At 37.0% G+C, this 17750-nt stretch overlaps 1 protein-coding gene across 3 annotated transcripts in view; it reads left to right on the forward strand.

Annotated features, from left to right (window-relative positions):
• Nucleotides 1-8289, forward strand: part of LOC115430521 (anoctamin-4) — a 52070-nt gene extending 43781 nt beyond the window's left edge. For 2 of the 3 annotated variants that reach the window (XM_030150587.1, XM_030150585.1), the window contains 8 exons: nucleotides 2924-3021; nucleotides 3241-3383; nucleotides 4221-4373; nucleotides 4464-4611; nucleotides 4706-4825; nucleotides 5827-5932; nucleotides 7286-7489; nucleotides 7666-8289. In XM_030150587.1, coding sequence (XP_030006447.1) covers nucleotides 2924-3021; nucleotides 3241-3383; nucleotides 4221-4373; nucleotides 4464-4611; nucleotides 4706-4825; nucleotides 5827-5932; nucleotides 7286-7477 — 960 coding nt within the window. In that variant the 3' untranslated portion in view covers nucleotides 7478-7489; nucleotides 7666-8289. Of the gene's footprint in view, nucleotides 1-2923; nucleotides 3022-3240; nucleotides 3384-4220; nucleotides 4374-4463; nucleotides 4612-4705; nucleotides 4826-5826; nucleotides 5933-7285; nucleotides 7492-7665 lie in introns of all 3 variants that reach the window. The other variant, XM_030150586.1, reaches the window with a different exon arrangement.
• Nucleotides 8290-17750: the final 9461 nt, after the last annotated feature.

Consider the following 17750-nt stretch of genomic DNA (forward strand, 5'->3'; position numbering starts at 1 on the left):
TAATAATAAACTTTATTTGTATAGCACCTTTCATACAGAAATTGTAGCCCAAAGTGCTTCACACTGATTGAAAAAATACAAATTATTTATGCTTTAATATTTAAGGTAATGTTTCTGACTGCTCACTGCATGTCTAAAAAGTGCTTAAAATGTTTAAAAAAAAAAAAAGAAAAACTTTAACGATATACTTGTACTATAACCCCTATACTTAACGATACACTTTGATTTTTTTGTTTTGTTTTGTTTTTTGTTTTGTTTTTGTTTTGTTTTTGTTTTGTTTTTGTGTGTTTAATCCACTTTGATTGGTTTGATTTTTGGACTCTATAAAGTAATAAAACGGCCATCCCTAACATGCATGTTAATCTGTTTCCATTCACATGTTTTGATGATAAGCTCTTATATAATGAAGACTATTTTATAGGTCTAATATTTTTACAGTAATTTTCCTTACAAACAGTTCAGATAGGAATGCATACTATTTTCCACTGAGTGAAGGAATTGCAAAAAAATAAAGACAGATATCTCCAAAAACATAAATCATTCTGAAGCAGCAGTCTGATATCTGATAATGTAACATTTCCTGTTGGTGTTAAGTGTTTTTTTATTCACTTTATCTACACTAAAAGCAAAAGTAGATGGTGGGGACATTCAGACATAGTACATACAGGACAGAATGTAACAAGCAGTTAGAAAATGTAGATACTGCTGCAAAATTCAGAAGCATAGTCAGAGTTTCTGTAGAGACACACAGAACAACCTGAGTACAGGTCAGCTTAAAGTATTTACAGTTGTTTAAGCTCCCCAAGCACCTTTACTCTACCCACACAGCGGTTTTCACTTGTGTTGTCTGATTATGCCTCTTCTCTGGACTGCGGAGGTGTGTACGACCCCAGCTCCCTCACTCTCCTGTCAGCTTTGTTTCACCTGCTTCACTAAGAGAATATTATCTGAGTAACATTCTCATGCACATGAGAATATATAGTTTTATTACACTAGTATTTTTCAGACAGAGCCCAGACCAGGACTAAATTAAATACAGGTTATTACTGTAAATAAAATGCCACAAAATATTCAACTTGTTTTATTTGAGCAACAATCCTTAATATTGTATCTGACTGGATATAAAACAGAAACGCATCAGAGCACTTTTTCCTTTAAAGGTGATTAGCTGATATCTGCACAGTAATGACCTTTGCTTGAACTGACTGATTAAAGACCCAGTGCTACTTTTGTAACAGATCCCATATGATTTTTTCCTCTAAATTTAGCCTTTCTGAAGTGATTTATCACCATTTATTGTAATATTATCCTCTGTGTTTTGCATTGTTTCTGTGAAAATCATGTATTTTCCTATATTTAATTCACTGATCATGCAGATGTTCATAAAAGTTCAGATTGAAGTTGAGGGTTATTATATCAGAAACAGAGGAAACTTAAAAAAAGTGACTTTTTCAACAAAATCTATTATTAACTGAACAGAAAACAAGCCTCTCCATCCACTGTCATTGATCCAACTCCATGGGTTTTACTGGTGAATCAATGTTGTAGAAGATGACAGTGTTTCCAAGGTAACTACGGAGCCTCTGAATGTCCAAATGGGTCATATCTGATGACCATGAAAAGATGACAAACTGCATTTTACACCAATTATTTACATGTATTGATTGGACCCTAACCATAACCATAACCCCAGGTATTAAACACTTTAGATCAGTAGAAGACTTTGGCCGCAGGTGGATGTTTGGGTCTTTATGGGTTAACCAACTTATTGTTGCGGCTCGAGATAAGAAGAGCTGTAACCTCAAACCTGAAACCAAATAAACCCCCCCTGAAAGATTTGGACAGTGACCTACCCCTCTTGTCAACGACCCTACCCCCAGGGACACACCCTCTCTATGAGCCTAATACTTGAGTTCATTAGCGTATGGGTTAACACCTACACAGACCACTCCCCCTGTAGGTTTATAAGTCCAGTTCCCCCCACCATTTATTAGAACTGAAGAAGTCTGTTGGATGAGAGACCAAACGTTTTCAAAAGAGCTAAATCAGTCCAGTTGAACCGAGAAGAACTACCAAGAAGAATGATGACCTGGGCAAATGAGAACCTACACAGACTCTAGATAAGAAATCTCACTAATGCAGTAAATGGAGGAAAAAAGAAAAGAGAAGTCAGCAGTGTGTAATTTTTGGAGTTATTCCCAAATAACCTACAGTAGGTTTTAATGGAATTAAACTGAAAGAAAAGATGATTTTTTTTTTTTTCTAAAATAATGTACTTAACCCTGTAAAGCCTGAACCATTAAATCACTGACAGAAAATTCCAGGTCTTTGAAACTGGAGCCTTTATTGGTCCTTCTGAACAACCCCCCAATTTTTTTTTTTTTTTTTAAATATCAGTTTCCGTGTATGAGTTTCAATTTTGTATCATATGTGATGCATTGGGTCTCAATGCTCAAATGTTTTTATTTTTGAACAAACAAAAACATAGTATAACACAAATATGTCTAACAAATTGGTAATTCCTTTTCAAAATTGGCGAAGTTCTTCCTCCGTCCTCATTAATGGCAGTCTTGTAGTGTCACTGGAAAGGCCTCTGGTTAATGAATTCCTCCCCCCTGGTGGATTATCAGTGTATTGTATGTATCTAATTGTATACATCGGGTTTTTCAAGAAAAAAATATCACACTGATCATGTAGAGGGCTTCAAAACTCATGTATCAATATGATGCGTTTGGAGTTAAAGGGTTAACAGATAGGCGATACAGCTTTCCAGTGACTTTTGGCGCATCTTTAACTCTGCTCATATTTGAACTATACTCCATTTACTGTGGGATTGATTCGACCTCCTCCTCCTCTTCTTCCTCCTCCTCCTCCTCCTCCTCCTCCTCCTCCTCCTCCTCCTCCTCCCTCTCCATCTCTGCAGTGCCACCCCAGTGGATGTCTCATCGACCTCTGTATGCAGATGGGGATCATCATGGTGCTAAAACAAACCTGGAACAACTTTATGGAGCTTGGCTCTCCGTGAGTTCCAGAGGGTTTATTATAACCTTCAGACGTCAAATATAATGATGATAGTGACCAAACTGCATGAAATGAATAAAAAGTAATGAGGGATTTTTTTAAATTGTTTACAAGTTCAATTCTGCAGTAAATAATTCAGTCAGATGTGGTGCCAAAGTGACATTCTTATGCAGTTTTTTTTTGGATGTCTTGTCTTGTTTTTCTGTTGCCTTTTTCTAGACTTATTCAAAACTGGTGGACACGGCGGAGGCTCAAGCGAGAACACGGACAGAACGCCAAGGCTAGTTTTCCTCAGTGGGAGCGGGATTACAACCTTCAGCCAATGAATGCCTATGGACTCTTTGATGAATACTTAGAGATGAGTACGTCGCGTTTCCTCCACACAGCTTCTGTTATAATAAAACCCAACTTTTAACCCATAAAGACCCTGTGCTGCTTTTGCAACAGTTCCTAAATCCCCATTTATTACAGTATTGTCCTCTGTATTTTGCATTTTTTCAGTGAAAATCAGGTATTTTTCTGTGTTTAATTTACTGATCATGTAAATGTTCATAAAAGCTCAAATTAAAGTTCAGGGTTATTTTATCAAAAACAGAGAAAAGTGAAGAAAAAGTGACTTTTACAGTAAAATATATCATTAACTGAGCATAACCCCAGTGTCTTCATCCACTGTCACTGATCAAACTTTATGGGTTTTACTGGTGAATCAATATTGAAGATGACGGTGTTTCCACTTTGACTACAGTCTCTGAACATCCAAATGGGTCATATCTGATGACCATGAAAAGATGATAAACTGCATTTTACACCAATTATTTACATGTATTAATAGATTTAGTGGATTAACAGTTATTAAACGTTTTAAATCAGGAGATGGTTTTGGTTGATAGATGTTTGGGTCTTTATGGGTTAATATCAGGTTATAGTTTTAAGGTTTTCCAAATGCGCTCCAGTTTAATCTCCCATAATACATTTTTGTACACTAATTCATTTTTCATTCGGTGCCCAGCAGCTGCTGTACATGTTATGTAATTGTGTCACTGCTTTGCACTGGATTGAATTGGCTCTGGGAGCTTCCCCACAAGTCCACGTCCCTCATATTACTCTGTCTGTGGAGCAGGATGATGTGTAATCTTGGGTCATTTTGATGAACACTAACAGAGCCTGAAGGAGCTGAAGACTGTGTGTGTTTCTTTCAGTTTTGCAGTTCGGTTTCACCACCATCTTTGTGGCAGCTTTCCCTCTGGCCCCTCTCTTAGCGCTGATCAACAACATCATTGAGATTCGTTTAGACGCTTACAAGTTTGTCACACAGTGGCGTCGACCTCTGCCCTCACAAGCCAAAGACATAGGTAAATAAAGGTCAAACATGTGACCTTTAACTGGACTGGTCTTGCTTTAGGTGTGGTTTTATTCATGGTTGACTCCTTTGTTGCTGCCAGGGATCTGGTACGGCATTTTAGAGGGAATCGGCATCTTGTCTGTCATCACCAACGCCTTTGTCATCGCTGTTACCTCAGACTTCATCCCTCGCCTTGTTTATGCCTACAAGTATGGACCTTGTGCTGGTCAAGGCCGAGCAGGGGAGGGGTGAGGGATTTTGTTGCTTTTACAATAACATTATGTCTGAGTGTATGTTTTACATGTTTTGTGATAAATTACATTTTGTTTTGTTTTTTTCCAGCTGTATGATTGGTTATGTCAACGCCAGTCTGTCAGTTTTCCGGGTGTCTGACTTTGAGAAGAGATCTGAACCCCGAACAAATGGCTCGGAGCTGTCTGGAGAAGCTGTGAAGTATTGCAGGTGTGTATGTTAATTCTTAAGGAGATTTAGCATTGGTGCCACCCCAGGATGGACTGCATAACCTATTTTATGTGTGCTCTTCCATCACTATATTAATGGTCCCAGTTAAGAGTGTCTTAGTGAGTGGCTCACAGAATATAAATCACACATTAAATAGTCCAAACAGGAGGCAAACTACAACACAGGCAGAATAGACTTAAAAGCAGTGGTGTCAAATATGCGGGCCGTGGGCCAAAACCAGCCCACCACAGGGTTCAGTCCAGCCCATGGGATGAATTTGTGAAATGTAAAAATTACACTGAAGATATTAACAATCAAAAGGCCACATACAGATCAATTTGAACTCAAGTGGATTGGATCAGTAAAATAATATCATAATAACGTATAAATAATGACCACTTCAAATGTTTCCCCTTGTTTTACTGTAAAAAAAATAAAATTACATGAAAACATTTACATTTATAAACTGTCCTTTCACAAAAAATGTGAATCTTCTGAATAAATATGAACAACGTGAAAAGTCTTAAGAAGTGGAATGTTAACAGTATTCTGCCTGTTACTAAATGTTTTGTGTCTTTATAGATCCAGTGTAATCTGTAAGTTGTAATATACATGTGTAAGTGATATATTGGGGCATAATATTGTTAAAATTGCACTTATTTTTCTTAAGAAATTTCAGGTTGTTCATGATTCATGTTATTCCCATTTTTTAGTTTGTGGATATAAACATTTTCATTATGTAATTTTACTTTTTTCACTCTAAAACATAAGGACAACTTTTGAGTTTATAGGTTTTTATTGTATTATTGAGGTTCAAATGAACTATAAGGAATATGACCCCCCCCTGCTTTAAAATAAGGAAAAGGTAATTTGAATCAACAGTTCTTCTCATAATTAAATATAGAGGAACTGTCATATTAAGGCAGGCTTCAGTTCAACAGTTTGGTGCAGTTGTGTCAGAGTTAACCGCATTAAACAGGCGTCATTGCTCGACCCTCCAGGTATCGGGACTACAGGGAGCCTCCAGACGCCGCTGAGCCCTACTCATACACTCTCCAGTTCTGGCACGTCCTGGCAGCCCGGCTGGCATTTATCATTGTTTTTGAGGTCAGTGTTTTCAGTGCAACATTGACAAATGACACCAGACATCTGAACTACTTTGGGACTCATTTCTTTTGGATCGTTTTGTCATTGTATTTTAACTTGTGTCTTTGTGCATGAGTTTCCATCGACTTCTTACCTCTCTCTTTATCTTCTACCTACCTCTTCCTCACATTTTTGCAAAGATGTGGTTCTGTTTTAACCAAAGTTATTTCATGTTTTTCAAGTGACTCATCTACCCTAGTAATACACTTCAGACATTAAAATAAAGATGACTTCCTCTCTAATCCAGTGGTTAGTTTCCTATCTGACGTGCTATTTTTATAATAATAATACTCCTACAATAATTTACAATGTTTTGCCTGCTTTAGCTGCATGTTTATCGGCTGTGCAATATTATTCCAGTCAGTCATTATGCAACCTTTTGACTCATAATTAGTGTGACATCTGTGTTTGTTCCTAAATTAGGGGTGCGTCACTGTTTTTTCCTATGATGTGACTGTGCCAAAAATAGCATTGTGTTTGACTTGTTGTAATTTAGAAGTTCAAATGGTTTTGTTTATGTGATTTTTTTTTTAACCAAATCAGTGTCAGCTGTAGAAAGACCCTGGCCTCACACCCCAGCCAGTGCTAATTTCCTGTCACTTTAGGACAGACCTGGGCATTGTATCAGCCCAATAGCTGACCATAACTGGTCTGCATGAGGTCACTGGCAAATTTAAAGTCAATGCAAATATATATCATCGTAATAGACACAACCAGTACAACAGCACTGCTTTTATTTTGAAGAATCTGCTAAATTAATGTTTTTCCACATGTACTTTCCGTACTTAGCATAAGGCTTATGCACTGATTGGTTTGTTGGCCAGTTTCAGCTGTAGCATGAAGATGTCAGCTAACGCCAAAAAAAGAAAGATTGATTCAGAATGCAGAGTTTTTAACAACTATTTCTTAACTAAGTATTTCTTTACTGAAGTCAGAGGTAAAGAAAAAGAAAAGGAACTGAGATATGCAAACAAACAAAGCTGGGTGCATTTATAGTTCTAATGTAGAGTTAATGAGGAGCTGGTTTTACACATTTTTGAAAATGTTTTTGGGAATATTCATTAAATAGTTGTATTCTGCGCTCCACATTTTCATTGTATCATTGTATTGTTGCATTTACTGTTTTTGTATTATAGTAAAGTATATATAAGGAGAGATATATATTGAGCAGAGCTGCAAGTGTATTGATCTGGCCCTTAACAACTGTCAGAGTTTCTCATGTGGCCCCATGGGAAAATGAATCGCCCACCCCTGCTTTAGGATGACTTGAAGAAATTTTGAGCCTGACCTTTACAACAACATCCATTTCCGCAGCACATGGTCTTTGCCATCAAGACCCTGATCGCGTACCTCATCCCCGACTTGCCAAAGGACTTGCGGGACCGAATGCGCAGGGAGAAATACCTGATCCAGGAGATGATGTATGAGGCCGAACTGGAGAGACTACAGAAAGAGAAAAACGAAAAGAAGAAGAAAGACAAGGTGCATCACAAGGAATGGCCCTGAACGCACCATCTGGTATGGCTTTTATTGTGTTCTCTTCATGTTTCTTTTGAAAGATTAGTATTTTTGACAAAAGGAAATCTTTTAAGATATTAATTATTTTCAGCCCAGTGATAATCAAAATAGTAAACATGACGTTGGACGGTTTGTTTGTTTTTTGGACCTGACCACTTTGTTTTTCTGATTTTCAGGTTGTCTGTCTGTGTTTGGTTTTAACTGCACAGTAGAGGAAGGAGAGGAGAGCTGGGTTTTCTGCATGATACTGGACCCTCAAACCTTCCTCCTGTCATGTGAGACCTGCGCCTCTTTGTGGACATTTGATGAACTGCGCCCTGCACAGAGACCACTGAGCCCCTGGGTCTGTTCACATGACAGGTGTCCTCATGAACATCTGGCAGCAGGTTTTGCTGCTGTGGTTTTTCCTCAAATAGTTTTTACTAAATTGGACTTTGAACAGTGTATGTCTTCAGATCCTGAATGTAGATTTCAAGCAAAATGAAACTTTTACTAATGTATTGTTTTAAATGAGAGGAATGACTCTCCTGAGCTTATTGAATGACAAACTCTGTTTACATTTCTCCTGTGTAAGGAGTTCACATTTTGCTTTATTGTTAAAAATAAAAACTTATTTAAATGAATGTCAGGCTATCAGCTGTAGTGTAGTGCAATAAAAATAGTTACTTGTTTTATTCAAGCTGTGGCAATGTGCTCACAGTTTGCTTAAACTGGAAATGCTTTCAATTTGAATTTAGACTGATAAATGCAATAATAAACAATATTTATTGTAAAAAAAAAAAAAAAGAAGAAGAAGAAAAGAAGTAAATCTCAAATCATTGTGTCCTCTAGAACATTGTCCAACACTACTGGCCTTCCTTTCATAATAATGATAATGTGATCACACTGGTTATTACTACTGTTATAGCGACGTAAAAGCACACAAGGTATAAAACAGGTAAAAGATTAAGGAGAGGGAAAATGAAAATAAAGTATAGAAACAATGTATAATGCGGAACTGTTTTTATATAAGCATGAACTGCACAAAACACTTACAATTTTTAAATTACTTTCGATCTGCAGCAAAATTACAATTTATTGAAACAGAATGAAAACATAAAATAAGGTCCAAGTTTTAAAATAGCAGGATGATGAATCCTCTTTAACCACAGCAAGTGACAAATGCTCTTTGCTTGAGGCGGAGAAGTACAATATTAACTGCAAACAAGAGGAGAAAACACCGGTTTTCCTGGAAGACTATGACTGAAATCAAACCCAGTAAGACTCAATGAAACAAAGGGGGAATAAAAGGGGCTGAGGAAGTCACAGAGGGTTTGCTGTCTTGAAATGAAATCAGACCTTTATAAAGATCATCCCAGACGCCTTAAATGTGCCCATGTAAACACTTACATGTAAGAAAAAATTGATCTGCACAAAGAAAATGCAAGAAAAATACATTTCATTCATTTGGAAAAGAAAAAAGGGGATGTACATGAAGAAAATGTAGGAATAAAATGAATATTTCAGGCCAAAGACCACCACCATCAGAGGTCGAGGCTTGTTAGTCGAACAGAGGTGTTCATTGTCACCACTAGATGGAGACAGAGGGTTATATTACTGATGAGCAGTGGGAGGTTTTCACATATTTGTTGATGACTATCTTTTTTGTGTTAGTTATATATAAAAGGGCGGTTGGAAGAGTTAAAACATTTCCAGCTGAATCCACTGACATGATTATTTCTTTCAGTGCATGCAAATATCGTCGTTATTTCCAGTTTGGCCTTAGCCTCTTTTAAAACCTAGAGCAATGAAGCGGTGGAAATGTGCTGATCATGTTTTACATCCCCCAACCTTCACTTATCTTTGTAGGATTTTATCATGTGTAGTGTGTCATCCTTGCAGCAATGCTCAAGGCTAACTGGCGTGTTATTCCTCTCATCACAGATAAGCAAAGGGTTCTTTATTATTCCGTAGATGATGATGATGTAAGACTTCTCCAACACCCGTCACAACAGACTGATTTTATGAGCTTGTGAAGGAAAAAGTCAGTAAAGCTTGACAGTGCATACCTGAGGCAAAAATGTATGAGGTAATATATAATTTTGTAAATTAAAACCCCTCATCCTGTTCAATGACACTGCTGTTGATGATTGGCAGCATGTTGTCGGACATCCCTATAAATGCTTTTTACTGCCCAAACGCAACTGTTTATCCAAACTCTGTCACTCCCTGGTCATTTTTAGCTTCCCTGGCCTATAGATAATTATAGATTAGAGTGCGGAGGCTTGTCCTCCTGCATGGATTACCGTGGTGTGGTGGCCTTTGTACAAACTCCATTTTGATTATTAAAAGTGCGCAACAGAAAAGGCAAACTGCTTTGTTTGCTATTAAGGCAACTGCAGTCCCCCTGTAAGAGGATTATCCCTGACACACGCTCAGGAGTTATGTAACGCTGTCAGAGGATAAAATGTGACATTTTCTCATATCCCTCATTTTGGCAGCTCATTCCTGAAGCTGATGTAGATAACCTGAGGTGTGGTTCAGTGAATAGAGTCTGTAAAAGAAAGAGTGCACAAAAGGTTTACATGTATGAACTTTTTTTTTTGCATTGATATTTGTTTGTAACATTACAGAAAAACAGTCATGATGGATTTCTCCTCTAACAAATCTCATTTTTTTATGAATATGATATAGTAGTAGGTGATGGCAGTATTGCTTATTATTATTGTTGGGGCATCAAATGTAAACTTCATCATCCTAAAAGTATGCAGTGTGCTGCTGTCGTTAGATTACTACGTCCTCAAGGCTGGTCTTTCACTTGATTTGTCTCTTTTGAGATCATTTGGGAAACCTCATATCTGCAGCATCAGAGTGAAGGGGAGGACATTCATGCTTGGTTTGTTTTGGATTTTAAGAGGGAAATGAAGGTCATGGTGTGATGGATTCATCTGCTGATCTGTGAAAAGCAAAAAGTAGATCAGTAAAATACTGTCGAATTTTTCTCTGTTTTAGTGTAAAAAAAGTAAAATTAAATGAAAATGTTTACATTTAAAAACTATCCTTTCACAAAAACAGTGAATAACCTGAAATGTCTTAAGACAAATAAGTCAGTATGATGCCTCATCTTATCATTACACATGTGCTTTACAGATGGCAGTGGATCTACAAACACACAAAGCATTAATATTGTTAAAAGCACACTTATTGTTCTTAAGAAATTTCCGGTCATTCATAGTTGTTCATGTTATTCACATTTTTTAAAGGATAGTTTGTTGATATAAATATTTTTATAATGCAATTTTCTCTCTCATACATTGAGAAAAGTTTGGAGTTGTCATTATTTATAGGTTATTCTGTTATTTTTTACTGGTCTGAGCCTCTTCAGCTCATATAGGATTGTATGTAACCCTTATAAAATGAGTTGGACAGCCCTGTATTAGATCTTCTCTCATGGCAAAATTGTGTTGAGGTACTTTTGCCTCTTCATATTGTTTGTTGTAAGCATCTATTTGAGGCAAAAAGATAAAAAGCAGAAACCCAGGTGTCCAGTACTTTTCCCCCTAACCTTCGTGCCATACAGATGAATCACACAGGTCCTAGAAACCTTTCTCCTTTAAATGTCATGACTCCAGCTGCCTAGCTTCATCTTCCAGATGAAAGCATGCCTGTTGTAAGCTACTTGGCAGATTGTTTGCACACTTAGATGTTAGACAGTGACCTGGTGCCACATCCAGGTTCATCCCACAAACCCCAGGAAAACAAACAAACACTCTTTTCCTTTGTCACTTGTTTCCCATTCTACATCTCTTTCTATTTATTGAGGATATTGTTTTTCTTCTCCTTAACATTTGACCCTGATCAAAGTCAACACTTGAATGAATGAATGAATGAATGAATGGTTTATTTTTGGTTTGTACAGTAATCACCACACACAGTACAACAACCACAATAAACACAAAAACCAAAAAACGGAATAGGCCAGAAGTAGAAACTTATTTTTTTGCCTATCCTTTTCACCTGACACACCACTTACATTAGTTTAAATGTGTACATCATTGAGCACTGTCATTATAACAAAAGAATCAATAACAAAACAAAAACACATCTACCATCTCCACTTAATATTCCTGAATGATCTTATACTTAAGGCATTTTTTTAAACTTTGTCACAGAAGTGAACTTAAAATCATCAAGTCCATTCCATAATTTCACACCCACAATGGGCACTTTAAAAGCATCAGGAGGAAACTCCACCAAAGTTAGTGTTTTATCTCTTCCCTGTGAGTTCATTTGGTTTTCTTACACTGACTACAAACAGTATTCTCCCCCTGGGATGTTTTCCACTTTTATTGCTGTAAAAAATTACATAATGCTCAATGGAATTTGTTTTTTGGATAAGAATTAGCAAAAAAAACCCTCTGTAATGCCAAAGTGAAAAATTTCCACACAGTCATGCTAATTAATTAAAAATATATAATGTAGGCTGACAATAAGTGACTGCATACATATTCTCCCCCTCGCTCTGGGTCTGAGTGGATATGTCAGGGTAGAGACTGCGATCTGGTAGGATCGGCGATTCTACCAGTAGAGACTCCGATCGTAGTCTCTACCAGTAGAAACTCCGATCAGAGTCTCTACTGGTAGAAACTCCGATCCGAACCCTAACCCTAACCATAACCCCTAACCCTAACCCTTCTACTGGCAGGATCGGAGTTTCTACCAGTAGAGACTCCGATCGTAGTCTCTACTGGTAGAATCGCCGATCCTACCAGATCGCAGTCTCTACCCTTACAGATACATCCATTTTACCACAGTCGTCTTTTCAAACTGCTTGAGCCTGTTAGATCATGCAGTGGCACCACTCCAGGACAGCCATCTTCTTGTCTTTAAACCATTTCTGTGGCGGTTTCGCTTTATGCTTTGTGCCATTTTCTTGCTGTAAATTGAACAGTAAGAGTTATCTGCAGAGTCTGAAGCAGGGGTCTTGGTGGTCTTTCTCAGTATTCACCTTCTTCAGTTTGTGTAAATGTCCGGCTATAGTGACATAGTCCCTTTATTTTTTAATGATGGATTTAACTCTTTATAGGGCACTCATACAGGGTTCCCACAGGGTCTTAAAAAGTCTCAAAAGTCTTAAATTTACAAATCTGCATTTAATACCTTAAAAAAGTCTTTAAAAGGTTTTAAATTTGAAGTGGAAGGTCTTAAGTTATGTTGCCATAAACGTGTTGGCTGTATTGTGTTGAAATGTATCTTGGATATGTCCAAACTGCAAAGAAAGTAGCGTTAGCCTACTCAGTTCCATGCATTCCAACCCAACAATTTATACTGAAATGAAGAACCAATTATTGCTAACTTTACAGCCCCTGGTGAGAAGTTACTTGGAACGGTGGGAATCAAGGTGTTGGAGTAAATAAATGCATTTTCCCAAATTCTAGGAGTCACAAAGTTTTGCCAGTATGGCTGTGAAATAGGCTGTGAAATGGGCATTAAATTCTGTTCTAAGTTGTCTTAAAAAGGCCTTAAAAAGTCTTAAATTTAACTTGTAAAAACCTGTAGGAACCCTGTCATAGAACTACCCTGAAATTCAAACCCTCGTGTGTTATTGGAGGACATAACAAGACATTATTACTTTTGTGAAATTTGTCAAAACTTTGTATTGTTATGTAGAAAATGAAGGTTAATGAAGTTACTATATTTGGTTCCTTACCCATAAGTGGCAAAAATAACAGTAATAATAATAATAATAACACTAATAATAATAACTAGAAAAGCACTCAACGAGAGCTGACCTCCACCAAGGCAGATCAGCGCCCCCCCCCCCCATCACCACCAAAATTTAATCATTTGTTCCTTGCGCCAGTATCAACATTTCCTGAAAATTTCATCCAAGTCCATCCACAACTTTTTGAGATATCTTGCAAACAGACAAACAGACTAACAAACCCCGATGAAAACATAACCTCTGCCGTTCCTTAAAATATAAAATAAGAAAATATAAGAAAAACACATGTCTGGTGAAAGGAACATGTATTTTAGAACATTAGAACATCACTTTTAGATCATTAGTCCAACATCAGTGCTGATCCAGACCCCTGTCCACATCCACATTCTCCCTTTGAACATCATTCCTTACATTAGTACCATTACTTCATGGTACCTAACAAAGCAGGTACACCCACTGTTCATGCAGAGGTGGACCTTACAGACCCTGCAGACCACATTGAACCTGAGATTGGTGACTCACTGTCCTCACTGGAACTGTTGCTGTCACTGTCTTATAATGCCTGTGGAAATGACCCAAAATAGTCACTTGGCCAATAAAGGGTTAACTGAACTCCAGAGGTTGTTCAGTGACTTAATTTATTTCATATCTGTCCTTTACATCCATAGTTTTCAATAACCTTTTCTTGGAGCTAACTGAAGTGTTTTGTCTTCATGCTGTAATCGTAGTCATGGATACTGATTAACCAGTGACCAGACCATCCAGACACAGGTGTCTTTATCAAATCAAATCAAATTTTATTTATATAGCACCAAATCATAACAAAAGTTATCTCATGACACTTTACATATACAGTTGGTCCAAACCAGACTCTAAGCCAATTTACAGAAACCCAACAGAATCCTCCAGGAGCAAACACTTGTGACTGGTGACAGTGGCAAGGAAAAACTTCCCTTTAACAGCAGAAACCTCGATATATATTATATTGATTATATTCAGGTGACCTCAATTTCACTAGTTTTGAGACTATTAGCACCAGTTAACCAGACCTCTCTTGAATTAGAATTTTCTCTCTCAAAGGGGTGAATATTAATGCAATCACTTACATATTTTTAATTGACTGACAATATACTGTCAAGGTCTGTTTTCAGTTTTCAGCCTTTTTTTCCTTTTCTGTAAATTCTTGTCAAAAAAAGTTATGTTGACCATGATTCAATTTATGAAAGAGGAAAACATCCAAATCGGTGAATATAATTTTGTTGTAATTTGTTGCATAAAATATTCTCGTGCTTGCACACATTCCCAGTTTGAGGCCAGATAACAAGGCCTAATCAAACGCTGAAGACACCAGCTCACATCCTGCCCAGCCTGTGACCTTTCATCCACGCTACAATATTTGATCAGACAATTTTAAGGACAAAGCTGTCATCACCTGCAGCTGAGATGCAGGAAATTACATTGCAGATAAGGTACTTCTTTCACCTTCTTTGCTTTGGAATCTGGGTCAGAGTCATCTTATGCATCCGTGTCCGACACATTTCTCCCATGTGTCCTTTCAGTATTAAAACCTGCAGCTTCTACTGTCTCATCAGAGTGTAGAAACGGGGGGTGAGATGCTGCACTTTACATCTGGCTGTCAAGGAACAGCTATAATTGCCCAATAGGCAGCATTAATAAGATCACAGTATTCTGATCACTTACCAACACAGAGGGACTATTTTCAGCTATAGACCCAACATAAGCTGATTTTTTTTGATTTCCTGTCTAAATTCTTGTTCTTTGCAGACTTTCACTGTCTTTGATCATATCCATCAGCACACTGTGTTGTGAATGTTCCAAAGAAACACCTTTTCAATCAATGTCTTGAGCTTTAAAGCGGACAGCCCGGATTGGGGCTGATGGCTCTATCATCATTTGAAGTAGGAATCGAGTGGATGTGATTTCAATGTCAAGACTGTCAGGTCTATTATCCGAATATCAGAACCAAAATCAGAAAGTACTCGTACCATGATCAAAACTGAGGTCAATTTTGACTGAGGGTTAGACTGAAAATGTGGACGTCAACTCTGAGAGACAGGCTTCAACAGACAGACAGATGGACAGACAGACCTGGACAAAACAGACAGTGGTTTCATGAGCATTTGTTGTTTGTGTTTGAAAGGATGAACGTCATTATTTGAACAAGAAACAAAAATGCATGATGAATTTTAATATAAAAAGAAGCAATAACAGTACCTCAAACGACAATAAAGAAAGATAGGAAACTAAAGAAGATTTTTGTGCATCTGACTTGTAACTCAACATTCATCAAGTGGTGCCATGGACAACAAACCCCATCCATCGCATGTATTGTAGCTCATTTTAGCATCGATCCAGCTGATGTCGTCATGTCAGTTCGTGTGCTGATGTCAGCATATCAATTGTCTCTATATATGTGCCAAGTTTGAAGTAAATTGAAACAAAACTGAAGTTTTTATAGACATGTGAAATTCCACCCATTATAAGTAAATGAGGAAAAAAAGATTTTAAAAATTCATAAAAAATTTTAAGTTCGACCTACTTTTCCCAAAATGGAATCAGATCTATTCTAGGTCAGTGGCAATCTATAAAGCCAATTTGGTATGAATTCAATCAATAATTTTGCTTCTAAAATGTTAACAAACCAGAAACAAACCGAACCAAAAACAATACCCCTTGCCTCCCCTTTGGGGGCGGGGTAATGAACTTTTAGCTCTGATTTGGTTTTAAATCTGAAATGCGAGGTCATTGTATGCTTTATTAAATCTATATATTCATTAGATACATTCAGCTGCTGTGTCTGCAGAGACACCAGAGGTAAAAATGAGTCCGACCAGTTGAGGCTGAGCTGTTGGACCAGTCAGTAAATGGAAGCTCTATGTAGTAGAACTGAGTGATGGTCAGTGAGTTTGTCATTACAAACACCTTTCACACATTTATCCTTTATTGACAGAAAAAATACATTTCATTGCAGCCAAAAATCTATCTTTTTGGGAGCTTTTTTTAGACTTAGAATATATCTATGATGCCTGACAGATCTGAAAATATTAACTTTTTTTTTTTTTTTTTAACTTTAAAACATGATTTTATTTCATAATATAATAATCATGAAACATGTGGATTGTTGCTCTGAGGACAACAAATATCACACGAAGTGAGTCCTACTGTTTTTACCCACTTTTAACTTTAATATTTACTTAATGAGAAGGACTGACTTTGTACATTCGACAGAATCACAGCTGTGTCCTAAAACTCTACATCTCCCTTAATCCAACTACAATCACACCTGACAATGGGGACAAAAGGAATTCAGCTTCTTCTGTGAAGGAACAAGATAGTATGACATTGACAGCAAAATAGGTCTAGCTTGTTTTTTGTACAGAAATGACCTAAATCTCCTGATGATGGCTCTATTCTATGGCTTATAGAGCATAATGATGACTTTGTGGGTATTAAAAAAAAAAAAGATTAAACCTCTTAAATATGCCAAGTGTTGTAATAATTTTGGCTGTAGATGCATAAGGAAGGTGTGCTGTACATTTAGATTATTTTTTTCTTTGCATTCTTCCCTTTGATTTCAGCTTCAGCAGCTTTAACTTCCTCTTTCAGGTGTTTTTCCATGAGGTTGATGGAGTGAAAGGGGTCATACAGCTGCGTCAAGGAGACATAGTCTTGATAATTGGTAAAAGTTTCAAGCTCTGACTGAGTCACTCACAGGAACTGGAAGAGGAATCCAATTAAATTATCTGCTTTTATTCATCTTCAAGTGGACTCATATTGTTCCGTTTTACTTGACCATTTTTCTGACCCATATCCATTTTTTTTATAGTGGATAATGTATCACCAAGTATAAAAAACATCTAAAGGCAGTTTATATAAAGGTGAAAATCTACTTACTTTATATCAGGATTTCTTAGATAACACACCAAAACAGTTTTGGAAAAACTTTGAAGTATAGATTATATAACCAATGGAAAATGTTATCTATCCCATGAAGACCTAGCACTACTTTTGTGGCAGTTCCTAAATGAGTTTTTCTCTCTATTTAACTTTTCTTAAATTATTTACTACCATTTATTGTAATATTGTCCTCTGTATTTTGTATTTAAAAAAAAAAAAAGAAAATCAGATATTTCCCCATATTTAGTTTACTGATCATGTAGATGTTCATAAAACCTCAGATTGAAGCTGATTATCATAATATCAGAAACAGACAAACTATAACATTAACTGAGTATAAACCAAGCGTTTCCATCCACTGTCACTGATTAAACTCCATGGGCTTTACTGGTGAATCAGTGCTGTAGAAGATTACAGTGTATCCATGTTAACTACGGAGCCTCTGAACGTCCAAATGGATCATATCTGATGACCATGAAAAGATGACAAAGTGTATTTTTCAGCAAATATTTACACGTCTTGTTAGGATTACTGGATCAACAGGTATTAAACTTTATAGTTCAGTAGATGGGTTCAGCTTGGGTCTTTATGGACTATGCTTTATTCAAGGACCAGACGTCTTATCCAGTCATAGACATC

The sequence above is a fragment of the Sphaeramia orbicularis genome, chromosome 12 (assembly GCF_902148855.1).
Source record: "Sphaeramia orbicularis chromosome 12, fSphaOr1.1, whole genome shotgun sequence".
NCBI classification, from domain to species: Eukaryota; Metazoa; Chordata; class Actinopteri; order Kurtiformes; family Apogonidae; genus Sphaeramia; species Sphaeramia orbicularis.